The 16,869-nt window shown below is 38.0% G+C and overlaps 1 protein-coding gene across 1 annotated transcript; it reads right to left on the bottom strand.

The window, feature by feature from the left end:
- Nucleotides 1–2,255: 2,255 nt before the first annotated feature.
- On the bottom strand, nt 2,256–5,830 carry LOC141586310 (transport inhibitor response 1-like protein). Its single transcript, XM_074407494.1, has 3 exons — nt 5,250–5,830; nt 3,857–4,361; nt 2,256–3,352 (listed from the first exon to the last, which is right to left on the bottom strand). The coding sequence occupies exons 1-3, from the start codon at nt 5,759–5,761 to the stop codon at nt 2,576–2,578; spliced, it is 1,794 nt and encodes a 597-aa protein (XP_074263595.1). The 5' UTR covers nt 5,762–5,830; the 3' UTR covers nt 2,256–2,575.
- Nucleotides 5,831–16,869: the final 11,039 nt, after the last annotated feature.

The following is a 16,869-nucleotide window of genomic DNA, read 5'->3' as shown; positions in this document are numbered from 1 at the left end:
GCCCAACAACACTACTATCCCACCTGACACAACTGCAACTTCTCCTTCTACTCCCACGACTGTCCCTCCTCTGTCCACACCCTCTGCTTCCCCTGCCTCACCATCTCCACCTCCTCCACCACCCCCTCCTCCTCCACCACGTTCTGTCACCACTCGACTTGCCAACAATATACGGAAACCAAATCCGCGGTATGCCAAAACAGCCGTCCTCTCCACCACACACTCCATTCCTTCCACGGCAAAGCAAGCCCCGTCCATTCCTCATCAAGGCGGGCTGCTATGCAAGATGAATTTAATGCCCTCACTGCCAATCAAACGTGGGTTCTCGTTCCCCCTGCAGCTGGTCGGAATATAATTGGTTGCAAATGGGTGTTTAGGATTAAATACAATCCCGATAACACCATTCATAAGTACAAAGCTCGGCTCGTTGCGAAAGGTTTTAATCAACGACCGGGCATCGATTACTCTGAAACTTTCAGTCCGGTTGTAAAACCGGCCACGGTTCGTCTTCTCCTTTCTCTAGCTGTTGGTAATTCTTGGTCTATTCGGCAATTGGATGTTAATAACGCTTTTTTGCAAGGTTCTCTAAATGATACAGTGTATATGGCGCAACCACCAGGTTTCATTGATAGCTCCTCTCCGTCTTCTCACTGTCTTCTTAAAAAGGCCATATACGGTCTCAAGCAAGCCCCTAGAGCTTGGTACACTGAACTCAAGACGGTCTTGCTTGCCTCTGGTTTTCGTACATCCCCTGCGGATCCCTCGTTGTTTGTCTCTAATCATTCTTCTTCTCCTATTTATTTACTAGTTTATGTTGATGATATAATAGTTACCACCCATCGCCCGCTCGTCTACAATCCTTCATCACTACTCTTGCCGATCGCTTCTCCTTTGAAGGACTTAGGTCCTCTGTCTTATTTTTTGGGTGTTGAAGTCACACCAAATGCTGCCGGCCTTCTTCTCACGCAATCAAAATATATTTTAGACATTCGAACGTTACAAAATGCACGAATCCAAGCCACGCCTACTCCTATGGTCCATCATCCTCCCTTGCTTCAAATCATGGCAATCGCTATTCCCAATCCTTCAGATTATCGGGCCATTATTGGAAGTCTCCAGTATCTTGCTCTAACTCGGCCCGACATCTCCTTCACGGTAAATAAATTGGCTCAATTCATGTCCAACCCTACGACATTCATTGGCTCATTGTTAAGCGCTTACTTCGTTACTTACATGGTACGTTAAATGTTGGTTTACAACTTTATCGCAATTCCCCTCTTCTTCTTCATGCTTATTGTGACGCCGATTATGCGGTGACAAGGATGATTATGTCTCTACTTCTGGTTATATTATTTATCTTGGTCGCAATCCCATTACTTGGTCTTCTCGTAAACAACGCACCATAGCTTGCTCTACTACGGAGGTTGAATTTCGAGCCATAGCCGACTCATCACGATCTTGAATGGGTCCATGCTCTTCTCCGTGATATTGGCATCGATCCGTCCACTTCTCCTGTTCTTTCTTGATAACTTGAGTGCTACGCACTACTCAAAAACCCTTTTTCCACTCTCGTATGAAGCATGTCGCTATTGCCTTCCATTTTGTTCGTGAACGGATTACTCTCAAAAGCTTCGTGTCCAACACATTGCAAGCAATGATCAACTCGGCCGATATCTTTACGAAGCCTCTGTCAAGGTCCCGGTTTAATGATCTATGCTCCAAGATTGGCCTTGTCCTCGGGACGCAATCTTGCGGGCGTGTTAATCATTAGAATACATATGAATATATTTTCCGACTATATGTTCCTTGGTCGTTACTTCTAGTATCTTTTCTGTAATTATTTAGGATATAGTTTAGGCAATTGTATTATTGTTTTTCCTATTTCTTCTACATGTAAATACTATAAATATTGTACTCATTGAATCAATACAATACATTCAAAACCCTATTCTTCTCTTCTCTAACATTAGCAAAGATATTATACTACAAGAAAAAGCTTGTGACCCCAAAATTTCATTTCTGCCTACGCCCGCTGTCCTGCGGTAGTAACCTCATGTACGACTATTGTATCACATAAAATAGTTGTTCATATCATTTTTATCTCTTTTTTTTTAAAGTTAGTTTTTAGAGTATTTATTAGTAGTATCTCATTAATGTAATGAGAAACGGTCTCAGGAGACCTACCCAAATCTAAATCTAAATTAATAAAAAAAAATCCAGAAATGTAATCAATTTTTCTAATTCTCCACCCATTATCCTCAATATCAATCATATTTTATGATTTCATATCATCAAAAAATGAAATGATACAATTCATACAAGTCATACACTTCATTCACATCATAGCCTTCACATAAATGAATCCACCAAGGATATGTACAAAAATTAAAGCCTTAAAACAAAGATGTAAAGATTACAACAGCGAACTAGAGATTGGTTATCAAATACTTAAAAGCCAGACCCGTGCACGATGGTGTCCCCGCAAGAGGCGAGGTCTGGGGAAGGTCCCCCATAAGGACGTAATACGGGTAAGCCTTTCTTGCTATTTTGGCAAGAGGCCGCTCCCTTCCTTCAATTACTCGAAGGGTAAAAAGCGTTGCAAGATTTTCACATGTTCGGGTGCATCACTTCTAGGCCCATCAAGAGACCGATACATATATAACGTGTTGACAAACTCATCACCATCAATGGTCTCGTAAGCGAACACCTCAACCACTAAATCGGGCATCTCATGTGCAATTTGTTTACAAGCATGAAGAGTCAACCTGCAAGCCGACATCCAAAGGAACCTCATGTTGTAAAACCGGGTTAAACCCGCTCGTAATACCGAGTCACCAAATGGGCTATCTCGTACCTCAAGTTTTTGTAATTTGGGGCAACCCTCAAGGACATGCTTCAATGCCATGTCGGTATCTCCAGCAAAGGCGACTGATAGGGTGCGCACTAATTTACCGTAATTTCCTATGTAGACAAATGCCTGATCAGTTAACAACCCGGAGACTGCGAGGCGGGTAAGTTTCTTGCAGTTCATGACAATGGCCCCAAACCCTTCGTCCATGGGCTTGTTTGTGCGATGGTCAGGACGGTGGCGGCCCATGATACAAAGACGGAACACCACGAGATCCGGACAGTTCTTTGACATTGCAATCACTGCAGCATTTGTCATCATTTGACAGAAATAAAGGATGGAGCGCAATTTCCTACACCCTTCCGAGATAGCAAGCAGGCCTATTTCAGACACAAATCCTTCACTATCTTCCCGAGCATCGATGGGAAAAACACGTAGCTCCCGAAGATCTTTGCAAGTGGCAGCCACAGCTTGAAGGCCTTCATCCCCAACAGTATCAAGCACCTAAAGGAGCAATAGAAATAGTCATAAACAGGATCTTCCAAGACTGCATTATAAAAAAACACAAACTACTATGCGAGACGGTCTCATGACATGCTTATATATTGAGACCAATTCAAATTACAAGCGTTTTTTTTTTGGTTGGTTTTAAATTTAACAAGAAACTGCAGAGAACCAAAGTGGCTTGAGTGTAGTGGAGCGCGGGAGTGCCTCAAAGCGTTGCAAATAGGCACCGAATTGAGAGGTCCCGGGTTCGACTCCCTACACGGGAGTGTTGCGATTACCTGTCATCCTAAGGGATGTCTTACATGGCACACGTGGTTTTCAGGTATTGCATGTGCCGGGGTATTAAACCCCTCGTCATCAAAAAAAAAAGAGAGAGAAACTGCAGAGGTTAGTTATAAGCGGGGTAGTATTCATGACCTGGGTTTGGCTCCACACATAACACATGAGACCGTTTCAAAGGAGATTAATTGATCAGCAAAAGCAGAATCAAAGCAAACCTACCCAGAAAGTCTGAAGCTTGTGGCAATGACAAATGACGGATTTCAACTGCTCCGAATTGATATTAGCATAGCTAAAATTCAGTGATGTGAGGTTAGCACAGATGGGGTATATTGCTGGAAGAAACTCAGGGGCAATCTCCCTAAAACCCGATAAACAAACAATCGATTTACACGCAGAAAAAGCAGCTTTATAATCCAGCTCAAACTCGGCTTCTTGGGCAATATCACTAGGACAAAAAGACCCAGTTCCAAGATGAGTAAGCTGAGGAGCTCGAGCCATCAAACGATGCAATTGACCAATCGAAATGTAACGATTCAATCTAAGCTTCTTCAAGTTAGGTGATCTAGCTACCAAGTTCTCCAAAGCAGTAAATTCAATCCCCGTGGATTCGACACAATCGAAAGTAAGGGATTCAAGGCATGTTTCACCCTCAGGAAAGCAAGAAATCCAATCTACTTCATCATCGTTCACTTCCGCCTCAAACAGATCCAATACCCTTAATTGTCTGAATAAAAATAACAAAATACCAATAAATAAATCTCTATAATTCCACCATTTTCAATCAAAACACAATTAATCACAGGTAAAATAAAATAAATTCACAAAATTCAATGTAAATTAAACAAAGCCTGTTCAAATCCCAACTCCGCCACTAAACATAAACTGAAAGCTACTTATTTCCGACAAATGTTTAACCAACTAACTACAAATCCGACTCCTCTACTTATTTCCGACAAATGTTTAACCTACTCACGACAAATCCCGACTACGCTACTTATTTCCGACAAATGTTTAACCAACTAACTACAAATCCAACTTCTCTACTTATTTCCGACAAATGTTTAACCAACTGCTGCAAATCCTGACTACGCTACTTATTTCCGACAAATGCTTAACTGTCTAATAACAAATCCAGACTCCACCACTAATCATAAAAGAAAGCTACTCATGCTTATTTCCGACAAATGCTTATCCATCTAACTACAAATCCCGACTCCACCACTAAGCATAAACATAAAAGCTACTTATTTTAGTTACTATTAGGAATATCGTATATTATTCGATATACGATATTCCATAAGTCAAAGATTTTATATTCGGTTGTTATTTTATGCGATATTTTAGCGATTTCGTTCACATATACATTATAACTATATAAGCCGATATTCACAAATCAATAAGATCATCTCTTTCCCTTCTATTCTCTTAACCTGGTATCAGAGCCAATTATTGGATGACAATTGGACCAAATTGAGTGTGAATGATCAAATTGCGCATCAAATTCATTCCTAAAATAGAAAGGACAACAATTAACCAGTACGGGTTATTAACTACAAATCCAGACTCCGCCATTAAACATAATAAAACAGAATATTTCCGATAAATGATTAACCTGGATTTCGAAACAAGAAAACCAAGACCCTTGGTACCAAACCCTTCACAACAAACGAGAGTAACCTCCTTCAACCCAGAAAAACTCTCACCAATCACCATTAAATCATCATCCCTAACCACCATCCTCTTAAACCATACCTTCTCCAGCCACGGATACGCGAAAGCAAACGCCGAAATCCATGGCAACGAGTGGGCCCCCCACTGGACCGGCATGAGTCCGAAGTCGGCGAACCGGGGTTTACCCTTGACGTGGACCGCGTTAACCCGACGGAATCGCGCAGTGGCGCGCGAAGGGCAGACGGCGTAGCAGTTTGAGATGTAAAGTTCGGATCGGGTTTGGGCCTCGGCGGTGTACCATGATTTGCAGACTAAGGATGCTGCGTTGCGGTCGCGGCGGTTTGTTAGGAATTTGAGGACGGTTTCTAGGACGTTTTCGAGGGTTTGGTCGGCGTGTGGTGGGATTGCGGTGGTTGCTTCGGCGGAGGTGGCGGTGGTTGCGGTTTCGACCATTGGATATGGTGTGGGAGGGTAATGGGGAAAGTGTGGGGAGTTAGGTGGAGGGGACTGGGGAGAGTGGAAGTTGAAAATGAGTAGGATGAGTTGAGGTTTATATAATCAATCCGTAGATAGACACTATCCGTCTAAAGTTGTAAATGGATAGTGGCCTTTTATAAAACTAGATTTAAACCCGTGAAAATTCACGGGTTTGCTATAAAAAACTCACAATTAGCAATTATATGTAATTATGTACAACATACAAATAACTAAAAAACATAATTCATTGCTTTGTGATGAAGATAAGTTCAGGTTTAACTATGTTTGTAACCGATATAAAATTTGATATTTTGTAATTCCGGAGCAGGATTGTGACCACTTGAGCTTGTAGAACGATGTCGTTGCTCGTCTCTTCCTTTCACTCTTTCCTGTAAAGATGAACAAACTGAGGGCTCGGCTTGGGGCCGAGCGTCTTTATTCACGACGCTTTCAAGTCGATAAACTTAGAGAGATAAGTTGTATGTTTAACTTGGCAAAGTATATTGTAGAGAGATAAGAGAGTTTTATATCAGATTTTCCAGATTATTTCTCAATGAGAGATGTGGAGTATTTATAGACTTTCACCTTTTGTCACGTAGTGGCCAAGTGGCGTAACAGGTGGGAAGACTTTCTTACCCTCGTGGGGACCCATGACAGTGAGCGGGCTGGTTGACTCCATGCCGAGGGGACTAGATGCGAGTATACGGATATGCCTCTCGGCCGGCTAGTTCTTGAGCCGAGACCCATGATGTAAAACGAGGCTTTGTCGGTTAAGTAGTTTTCTTTTGACTTGTTGTCTTTTAGCTTTGACCTTGGTCATATGTTGATTTTCGATTGGCGTGCGAGAATATACGCCCCATCAGTATCATTATTTTAACTTATTTGATTAATTTTTAGTAATTATATTCTATTTGAACGTTAGGAGTAATCATTACATATAATAGCACCAATTTTATTTTTGATCAAATACTTTATAATAAATATTTTATAACAAAAATTAAGTCTATGTATATTATTATATATTCAAGATTGATAAAATTAGTTATATAGATGTATTGAACCATACTGCTATTAACACCTTTAAAACATTTATATGTTCATTCAAAATGAATGATTTTCATTTTCCACTAATTACTCGAAGTTGATAAGTTCAGCCCACTTTATCCTGTATATGCTTTCGGAAATAATTACACCCGTGTAATTTGGAAAAAAAGTACTTGAAAAATGATTTTAAAAAAAGCTCCTATAAAATTTATATTTGGATTACTATTATAGTTGTTCATAAGTTAACTATAAAATCAACTAAAATATTTTTAAAGAAGATAGAGAATACATCATATTTTATTTTAAATTCATTTTTATTATAGGGAGCTTTTATAGGAAGCTTTAAATTTGTTGCCATATTTGTGTTTTGAACTTAGTTGTTTCATTAATTGACATGTCATCTTGAGATCAAATTTGTGATGTCATGTCAGCGGCTCTGGCTTTTGCATTAGATAAATATATGATGTATGATATGATGGAGGTGGGAATCCTATGGAGTATCCACTCTCATTTATGAAAGGAAGTGGGGTATTCATTTTACACCCACTTGCACTATCCAGTATCCACTCTCATTTTATGAAAGGAATACTATTCGTCTATAGCTTTAGACGGATAGTGTCCCTCTAAAGTTAGAATTTGTGTTTTTCAGTTTAAACGGAGCTGAATTGAATTAAACGGAATGAAATCAAATTATGGACTTGAGTTGAGCATATTGAACCAAGTAAATATGAGTTGAATTGTGAACTAAAATTAATCTAGAAATAATAGGATTGTAGTAACTATTTACTATTTCAATAACTCGGTCTGAAATAATCTTTCACAATCAAATTTGTTTTAATCATTTCGAGTAAATAAATTTGAAATATGATTATGTACATTTTTCTTTAAATCGAGATAGTCTCCATTTCTCAAAAAGAAATGGACGTCTTTTAATTTTCAACGGTCCGGATTAAATTTGGGTTAGATCGGATGGTTGTAGATTTATTTGGAAATAAAAAAGTAAATGAATGGGATTGAAATATATAATATACAATATAAATATTTTGTGAGAGGAAATGGTGTTAAATTTAACAACGGGCCTGGGCCGCACCCAAACGGAGGAGAAAGAGTCCACATACAACAGGCCCAAGAGGGTTCCACTCTAAAACCAATTGGCGATAGAGGGAGTAGCCTATTGCCTTATAAAGTGGTAATTCTTCTCCTCTTTTATCAATGTGGGACAACCCTCACATGTGGGAACTTCGAGTTTCTTCACAAATGGAAAAAAAAAGAAATGGAGAGAATCAATTTCTGAGGTTAACGGTGGACTAAAAAGCCTTATGATTAGCTCTATTTCCATGATTAAAGATCGAATTCTAACTTTTTAGACTAAAATTATTAAGTGAACAACCACTTTGATTTGGTTGCTAATAATTGAGGTATTTGAATTGAGAGCGGACTCCAATCAATTTGATTCGATTCAAAATCACAAAATGACATGTATTTGAATTGAACTGACCCGAGTGGGAAGATTATAGAAAAGTCCCACTATATGCTTTTCGCACATTATTGGACGTAACAAACGAATTATTGATGGAGTGAAATTAGACCTTCATTTTTTCGATGAAGTGATAATTAAACATTGCTTTCGTGAAGCCAACAAGGTTGCTGACTTCATGGCTTCAGTTGGACATTCATGTCCAACTCTTTCGAGGTGGTTTGATAGCCGGTGGCTTCAACTTACCTCCCTCATTCGAAAGGATGAGATAGGTTGGTCCTACCCTAGAGGATCAACCTAGTTTTCTTACCTAATCAAAAAAAAAAAAAAAAAAAAAACGAATTATTGATGGTGACATTAGTTTTGTTTGGAGTATAATTAAACAGTAACATTGATCACTGTTTTACATGATGATGTCAAATCAGATTATTGGTTCTTTCTTTCAGTTAAACAACCTACTATGTTTGGTCACAATAGATGTGCTCATGCAAATCACTTCTACTTGCAATATATTCACATCATGTTAGTTCACCAACTCTAACAGTAAAAAGCTATATATACCAATTACCAATCAGCTAGTTTTACTGTAGACGAATATATCCGTCTATAATAAAAGATGAGTCAAATATACTTAAAGTGATGACATTTTTAGGCTCATCATGCAACTTGTTGGAGGACATGCCCAGCTCTAGGCCTTCTTGTCTATCTAAGATTAAAGTTTTGCTAAGTATATTTTGTTTTCGCTATTCTCTCCAACCTTCTCCTATAATAGAACATTGACTAGATTATATTTTCCCATCAACATATTTGTATACAAGTGGGTTTTGTATTTATTTGTCATTTATGAGAGGAAAATGTGAAAAAGGTACAAAATAGTAGGTTGATAACAATCCTCCAAAAATTTACTAAAATTTGGGAGATACGGTTTTTCAATAAGTTATTAAGAGACCATTCTTTCGTACTCTTTTATTTGTATTTCGTTACCCTCTTTTGTTGTTGATCGTGACATAGTAATTTCGTATCAATTTACATAATATACGTATCCATTTTATCTTTAATCATGATTTGTACCTATTTTATTACTTTTAGTACCACTTTTATTTAAAATTATAAAATAGTCTTTTAATAAACTTATTGAGAGACCATATCTTAGAGACCGACTCAAAAAAATTAGGATGTTGTATTATGATGTTGCAATGTGTTAAAAATAGGATGGTGCTCATTCATGTACGGATTTTACTCATTCATGGACGTAAATGACCATAATACCCCTTTTATTTTAATGATTTCATTTTAATACCCTTCTTCAATCCCTCCCTTCTTCATTTACTCTTTTTTTACTCTAATTGCAACCATCCAACCACCATTCGCCAGCCACGATCGACCACCTTTATCGGCGTCTTTCTTGTGCGAAAATTATCAAAATAGCAAAAAAGTAAAATAAATAAAAAAACATTTAACACAAAAAAAAAAGGAAAAGTAAAAGACATTGATAGTATTTGACGTCTTGAACTGTATTCCTTTCAATTTATCACATCCATTTCTTCACGTTATACGGGTAAATTAATTACTTCTATTAACTAAAGGCTGCTTGTAAATAAAGCGTTATTGATTTGCGTTATTTGTTTTCTTGGCCGGGTGTTGGTAAGTGTAGCATTTTGTTCATTAAAACGTTGGTCACCACTACCCTTAACATCCCTTACCAATGCCACCATAATCAGGCACCACCAACGTCACTGCCACAGCCGACGTACGCCGTCCCTCTGCCCAAAGTCGGCGACGGCCGCCGTCTCTCACCCTAATACCGAGACGGTTTAAACAAACCCTAATTTAATTAGTGTAAACCAATTCCTTAATTTGATATAATATAATTAATAAAATTAAGAATTAAAATTATTACTTTATCGATACGAGAAGTAGCATTCACTATTGTGTAGTTTGATGAATTTGATTAAATTTGGGGATTCGATTAATTTTGTGAGGCGGAGAATTTGAGAGAACTAGAGAGGATTAGAGAGACAATTAGGCAAATGGCATATCATGGAAAAATAATGAAAAAAAGTCAATGAATAAGTAAAACTTGTACATAAATGAACAACTACGTAAAAATAAACAAACCTAAGAAATGTAATAAGCGCAAAAATGGGAAAAATGTTGGAGAAAAGAATAAAAAAAATTGCTAAGTGTAGGCCAGTAGGGTCAAATTTGATCACAGCAAGTTTAGGGTATTTGAGCACCTCATGGCTACTGATGCTAGTCTAGTCTCCATAATAGACAAAGGTGCTATCCATACACATGCACTTGGCCACTATATGACAATTAACTGTGGATCTTCCTTTTCAACTTTTAATCCAAATAAATGTATAAATCATGTAAAGTTTGATAGCCTAACTTTCGTAACTTTTCAGTGAATTGAAATGTCATATGATGAAAATTACAACCTTATCTTCAAATTCTTCCCAAGTTGTGGAGGAGAAGAAAAAAGACTAATTTCAGGAGTCTCAAAGCTAAAGGCATCAAACAAAAGCCTACTCTGAGTCTTCGGACTCTATTTAGAAAAGGACTGAGATGGCAGGTAGGTAATGGTAGCAACATTAAGTTTTGGTCTGATAATTGGGTTTTTTCACACCCACTTACAACCAAAGTATGGTTGATGATGATAGAATCAGTGATCTTAATCTTTTGGTTAAAGATTTCATAACCTCGCACAAAGAAATGAATGGGATGTTTGTAAATTATCCAGGTTTTGTGAATAACGATATTGTTAATCGATTACTAACATTCCAAAGTGCCACATAATGATATTCCGAGATACCCTAATTTGGGGTTGTCCGTAGATGGAAATTTCTCTACCAAAACAAAGAACTTGGTTAGCGCGAGTTTGTTCGATCAAGCTCTTGACAAATGTGAATTTCGGTGGATTTGGAAATTGAATATTCCTCCTAAATTGAAATTTTTTTGGAAAGCCTGTTGACGACGGCCTTCCAACAAAAAGTAGACTTCACCGAAATCATATTGATGTCCCACCTCATTGTGTTTTGTGCAACAACCCTATTGAAAATAACGATCATTTCTTTTACGAATGTCCCTTGATTGGGTCTCATATCCAAGACCAACATTATTAGTTTCAACGAGTTTTTGTCAAATTATGATACTATTATAAGTCAAAGTTTTGTAATGAAACTTAATTATCTCAAGGATTTAATTTCAAAAGATAACTTTATAAAGATTATCTTTATTTGGTGGAATGCATGGTTCCATAGAAATGATATTATCTTTAATAATATCATTTAGGAATCTCAAAGTTAATTGTGGAGGGTGATAACTTATGTGTTATTAACTCGATTCGAGGTACTTGGCAAATTCCGTGGGAAATTTCTAGTATTATCAAGGATGTGAAATTAGACCTTCATTTTTTCGATGAAGTGATAATTAAACATTGCTTTAAATGAAGCCAACAAGGTTCTTGACTTCATGGCTTCAGTTGGACATTCATGTCCAACTCTTTCGAGGTGGTTTGATAGCCGGTGGCTTCAACTTACCTCCCTCATTCGAAAGGATGAGATAGGTTGGTCCTACCCTAGAGGATCAACCTAGTTTTTCTTACCTAATCAAAAAAAAAAAAAAAAAAAAAAAAAAGCCTACTCCATATAAGATGGTTTAACAAGATGAGTCCATTAAAGCTGGATAATGGGCTGGGTCTGGTCTGTCCTATCCCGGGACCGGCCCATAAAAGGGAGTCGGGCATGGACGAGTCAAACTACTTCATGTATGGCCCAAGACCGGCCCGTGATGAGGCGACCTATATATCACTACAAAAAAAACACGGGAAACTGACGGAAAAAATCCGTCAGAAACAACCCTTTTCCGTCAGTAATTTGTTTTCCTGACGGAAACTCCGTCAGGACTGCGCGTCACTACGATTCGTCACTAAAATCGCGATCCTGACGGATTTTCCGTCAGTAATTTGCATTTCTGACGGAATACCGACGACTAATCCGTCACACCTCTTATTTGGGATTTAGCAGAAAGTCAACGTAACTTTGACTTTCTTGACGGAAATTCCGTCAGAAAATTCGAAATTCTGACGGAATTTCCGTCAGAATTTTTTACTTTTCTGACGGAATCTCCGTCAGAATTTTTGATTTTTTTTTTTAAAAAAAAATTCCTGCCAAATATGGCTCACAACAGCCAAGTTCAAAAGATATACACATATTGTTTTTTCATCAGGTCACAATACTCTCAATACTTAAGACAGTGTATAACAACAAATCAAGATCTAATATAAAATTGCAGACAATCTAACACGCGTAATCTGGTTGTTTCATCATTTACTGAACCATCAGGTTGCAAATTGTTTGGGACTTTGCTTGACGACCCCTGCTTTTTTTTCATCAGCCTGAAAAATTACAAATGCAACAAATGATGGTTACCAACAAGTATATCGATTCTCATTAACAAACTAAAGCGTGTCAACTCAAACTGATTCCTTAATAAAAAAAAACTCAAGTCAACCGTCAAGCTAACACAAATTCATTTCAAAACAACTCCTAAAAACACACACATGGTAATATAGAGTAGAATGTGTTGAAGGGGTATACAATTCCAACCAAGGGAATATTTACTCCCCTTTCTTTCTCTTCAATCCCTCCACTGAGTCAAGTGGTAAATGTTGAGGGACAAAAACCTTATATTTTTCTTTCTAACTTGATCATTTAAGTACTACTATCCAACTTAATTGACTATGCACTTAGGCATCTCAATTCCAATTCAACGTTTTAATCCCCTCCCTTTGTTTCATCTTTATACACTCTAGGTTTATTTGTTCTAAACTTTTTATAATTTTGCTTTGAGATGTGGAAACTGATAAACACAAATTGCAGTACGTTAGGTGAAACAATACTTGTTTATTTCTCAATACCTCTCAGCTTGACTAATCTGTATGCTGGTTGCGTACTTAACCAAGAGCTGCAAGCCAAGGAGTATACATTCTGTACAAGTATCTCGGACTAACATCATTAGTGTCTTTCACTTCCTGATTATCCTAGAAACACACACAAGGTAATATAAATTCAGAAATTTCAACTTCCTATCCTATTCGAAGAATGTGTTATAAGCTACATTTCAAATTCAGTCATTAAGATTTCGACTCAGGATGATATTAGCATTTTAGTTTCTTATCCGTGATCCATTAAAGGCTATATTTCACAGCAATTTAGCAAAATCTCTTCCCCTGACCATTAGCATTTTCAATTTCTTGTTCATGGATTCTTATTTTCAACTCAAAAATCTCACCAAATTCATTCAGAATTCATGTAATCATTATTCAGGAAAAAATAAAAGGAAAAAAAACTACAAGCACCAAGATTCAGGCCTCAATTCGTTAACTGAATGGAATAAATACCTGGTGGAAGTGCTTAGCATCTTCTTCGAATATGTGCGCAGGTGTCAAGTCAGTGCCACCACCACCAAACCACCGCTGTTGAGGTGCTCCGGGAGCATCTGTTCAATCAAACAAGCTTTTTAGAATCTCTCATTGGATTATTAATCGGCGATATAACATAAGAGAAGGTAATTAAAATAGTAGTCCAAACAAGATATACAACCACTATTTGTGACATCCAACAAACAAATAACTACAATAGAGATAGCTACTGTAGAATTGTTGAGTAAAAGAATAATAGACGAGTAAATAATTTAGTTGCCTTTACCATATGGTTAAATTAAACTCCCATAGGCATGTAATCCTATTCTTTACAAAGAAACCTCGAGTAAAAATCAGTATGAAATGCAAATACTATACATGTGATTCCGTAGTACTTAGGGCCATAGGCAGTATCATTGGTTGGATTACTACATTGCGGAGTTCAGCACATGGGTGGAAGGACCTGTAAACAGCATGACAAAAAATAAACCACAAATAATTACTGATAAAAAGTTGCCTTCAACCCCATTTGGTTTGTTAAGAGATAAATGTTGCCGAAAAAACCTTATCTAGCAAATATTACCCAATGAAACTAGATATTTTGTTGGGTCCAGCACAAAGCCAGGCAGTCTAATGTCCATTGTGAGTATGAAAAGCAAAGATAACAGAACAAGAATATGCCTGTCTTATAAACTAATTAAACAAGAATAGTTAAAAGATGAAGGGGAAATATAGCCTTCTTACAAGCATATGGTCTAGATAGTGAAGAGTACGAAGTCTTGTATCATCATGGAAGAAAGGCGAACCTACACACAATCAGAAAATATAAGTTCCATTGGTCATAATTTAACATATATGAACAATATGTACATCATAGCATTTATAAATGTCCTGACCAGAGGGTGATAAAACGGCTATCTTTAAAAAAGACAAAAACTTGGTAAGACACTCCTAAGGTATAGGACAAGGTGAAGAATTCAGGTCGTGGGAGCAGCTCGTAAATTTACAAGTTGACTTAGAAGCTCATCCTGTCCTGCATACGATAGCCATACTATACACATGATGGGAACAATTATAATAACTGTCCATCCAATGCCAGCGGGCGTCCAGGTAAAACATCCATTGACGGTTTATGGACGACATAATATATGAAAATGAACAACATAAAATCTAGTTTGATAGTTGATGCCCAAATTTAGCAATCATTTAGCCTAAGTGTTTAGCAAAATTAGATGAATTATCACATTTCTATCTACGAAAAGAATAATGCAGATTCGGGATCGATGTATATTGTGAAGGCTGCAGCCTAATCAGACATCAAAATTATTTTTAGGCAAACAGAAAAATTATTATTGTGAGTTGTTATTTTGGAATCAAATGTCAGTAAGAAAACAACTTGAGAGACGCAAACATCTCCAGTTTTACGCAGATAATCCTAAGAAGAATCCCTAATTTGTATCGAAGAAAAAATCCCTAATTTCAACCCTAATCTTCAAATCTACACAGTCTGAGCGAAATACTTATAATGTAACATAAATTAAGCTATATTTAACTTCAAATCACATTACAAACATTACAAAACAATCATAGGATGTATTCTTCAAATAAGAAAACTAATTACCCAAAAACCAAATTAGTTAAATCAAAATTATTCAAGTTAGGAGATCATACCTCGGAAAGAGAATGAAAAATTGTAGAGGGATAAGCCGCCGTTAGAAGCTCGTCGTGGATTGTGGTGGTCGCGTCGGTTGTCCTCGTGGCGGTAAGCTAGGGTTTGGAATTTGAGAATTGTCCGGGAATAGAAGAACGGCGGTGTTCTGTCTTGCGATGGTGGTGATGGTTGTAGGCGGCGTCGGAGGTACCTGGCGGAGACCGATCAGAGGCAGATCGAAAGAAAAAGAGAGAAGAATAAAATAAGAAAAGAAGAAAAGAGAATAAGCAAAGCAACAGAGGGAGGGAGATTGAGGTGGCCAGTGATAGACAACCGGTGTGGTGACGGCGGCGAGGTGGCCGGAGGGAAGGAGAGTGAGTATGGGGTTTTTGGGGTTTAGGGTAATGAAAATTAATTTGGGGGTGAGAGTAATATGGAATAATGGAGACGCAAGACATATGTTAATAATTTGTCTGACGGAATTTCCGTCAAGCACCCATATTTGTGACGGAAATTCCGTCAAAATGTTTGACTTTTTTACTTTTCGGACGGAAAATCCGTCAGATATCGTTAGCGCCACTGCCACTGTTCAGCGCGCCATTTGTATCTGACGGATTTTTCGTCACGAATACCCTTCCGACGGAAATTCCGTCAGAATTCCGTCAGTTTCCCGAATTATCTGACGTCTTTGTTTTTTCGTCAGTTTTCCCGTCACTATTGCGCTTTATTTTAGTAGTGCTAAAGCTATTTTTTCTCCTTCATGGGCCTAGCGGGTCGGCCCACAAGATGAAGCCCCAGCCTGGCACTAGTGCTGAGATTGGACGTGATGGGTATCACGGTCCGGTACTTTTGCCGGATCGTGGTACTCACCCTTGTCTGACTCTAGGGAAAAGAATGCAAGCAATAGAGGTCTCGTGTGAGTGAGCGATCGCCCATTAGCACGCTTCTCGATACTCGAGGTGTTTGTTTGACTGTCGGGAATCCTAGTTACGATTATTAACGGCAGACACACGAATGCAATAAAAGTGAGGTAGGTGGTACTTAAATTTTATGTTAGAACATTGGAGCAAGAATACTAAAGAAAATTATCATGTAAAACGATGAAAATATGATGTTCAAACTTAATTTTAAAGTAAATTCCAAAATATGGATATCCACATCCGATCCAATTATTTTGGATATCCAAAACATTTGGTTTGGATATGGATATCTGACTTCATAAATTTCTAATATGGATATCCAATCCGAACCAACACTTTAGATTGGATATTCGATTCGTGCTCTGTCCTAGAATAGAGCTGATCATATGGCCCAGGCCCGCTAGCCCAACCCGGCCCAACCCAATTTCCTCCGGGCTTGGGCCTCGTTTTTAGGCCAGAAAAGCCCATGGCCCGAAGCCCATGGCCCGAAGTCCATGGCCCGATTCAATATAATAGGGTCGGGTTAGGGCCGCCTTTACGGCCCGAATTTTGGCCCGGCACGGCCCG

The sequence above is a fragment of the Silene latifolia genome, chromosome 6, assembly GCF_048544455.1.
Source record: "Silene latifolia isolate original U9 population chromosome 6, ASM4854445v1, whole genome shotgun sequence".
In the NCBI taxonomy this organism is placed as follows: Eukaryota; Viridiplantae; Streptophyta; class Magnoliopsida; order Caryophyllales; family Caryophyllaceae; genus Silene; species Silene latifolia.
The sequence above is the reverse complement of the archived record's forward strand: the minus strand, read 5'-3'. Positions and strand labels throughout refer to the sequence as shown.

Bases quoted from the DNA above. Each gene is read 5' to 3' on its own strand.
- LOC141586310 (XM_074407494.1), bottom strand. From the start codon at position 5,761: ATGGTCGAAACCGCAACCACCGCCACCTCCGCCGAAGCAACCACCGCA. The intron at 4,362-5,249 runs GTTAATCATTTA...ATTTTTATTCAG, and splicing joins TTTCTTGTTTCGAAATCCAG to ACAATTAAGGGTATTGGATC. The intron at 3,353-3,856 runs GTAGGTTTGCTT...TTGCTCCTTTAG, and splicing joins ACAAGCTTCAGACTTTCTGG to GTGCTTGATACTGTTGGGGA.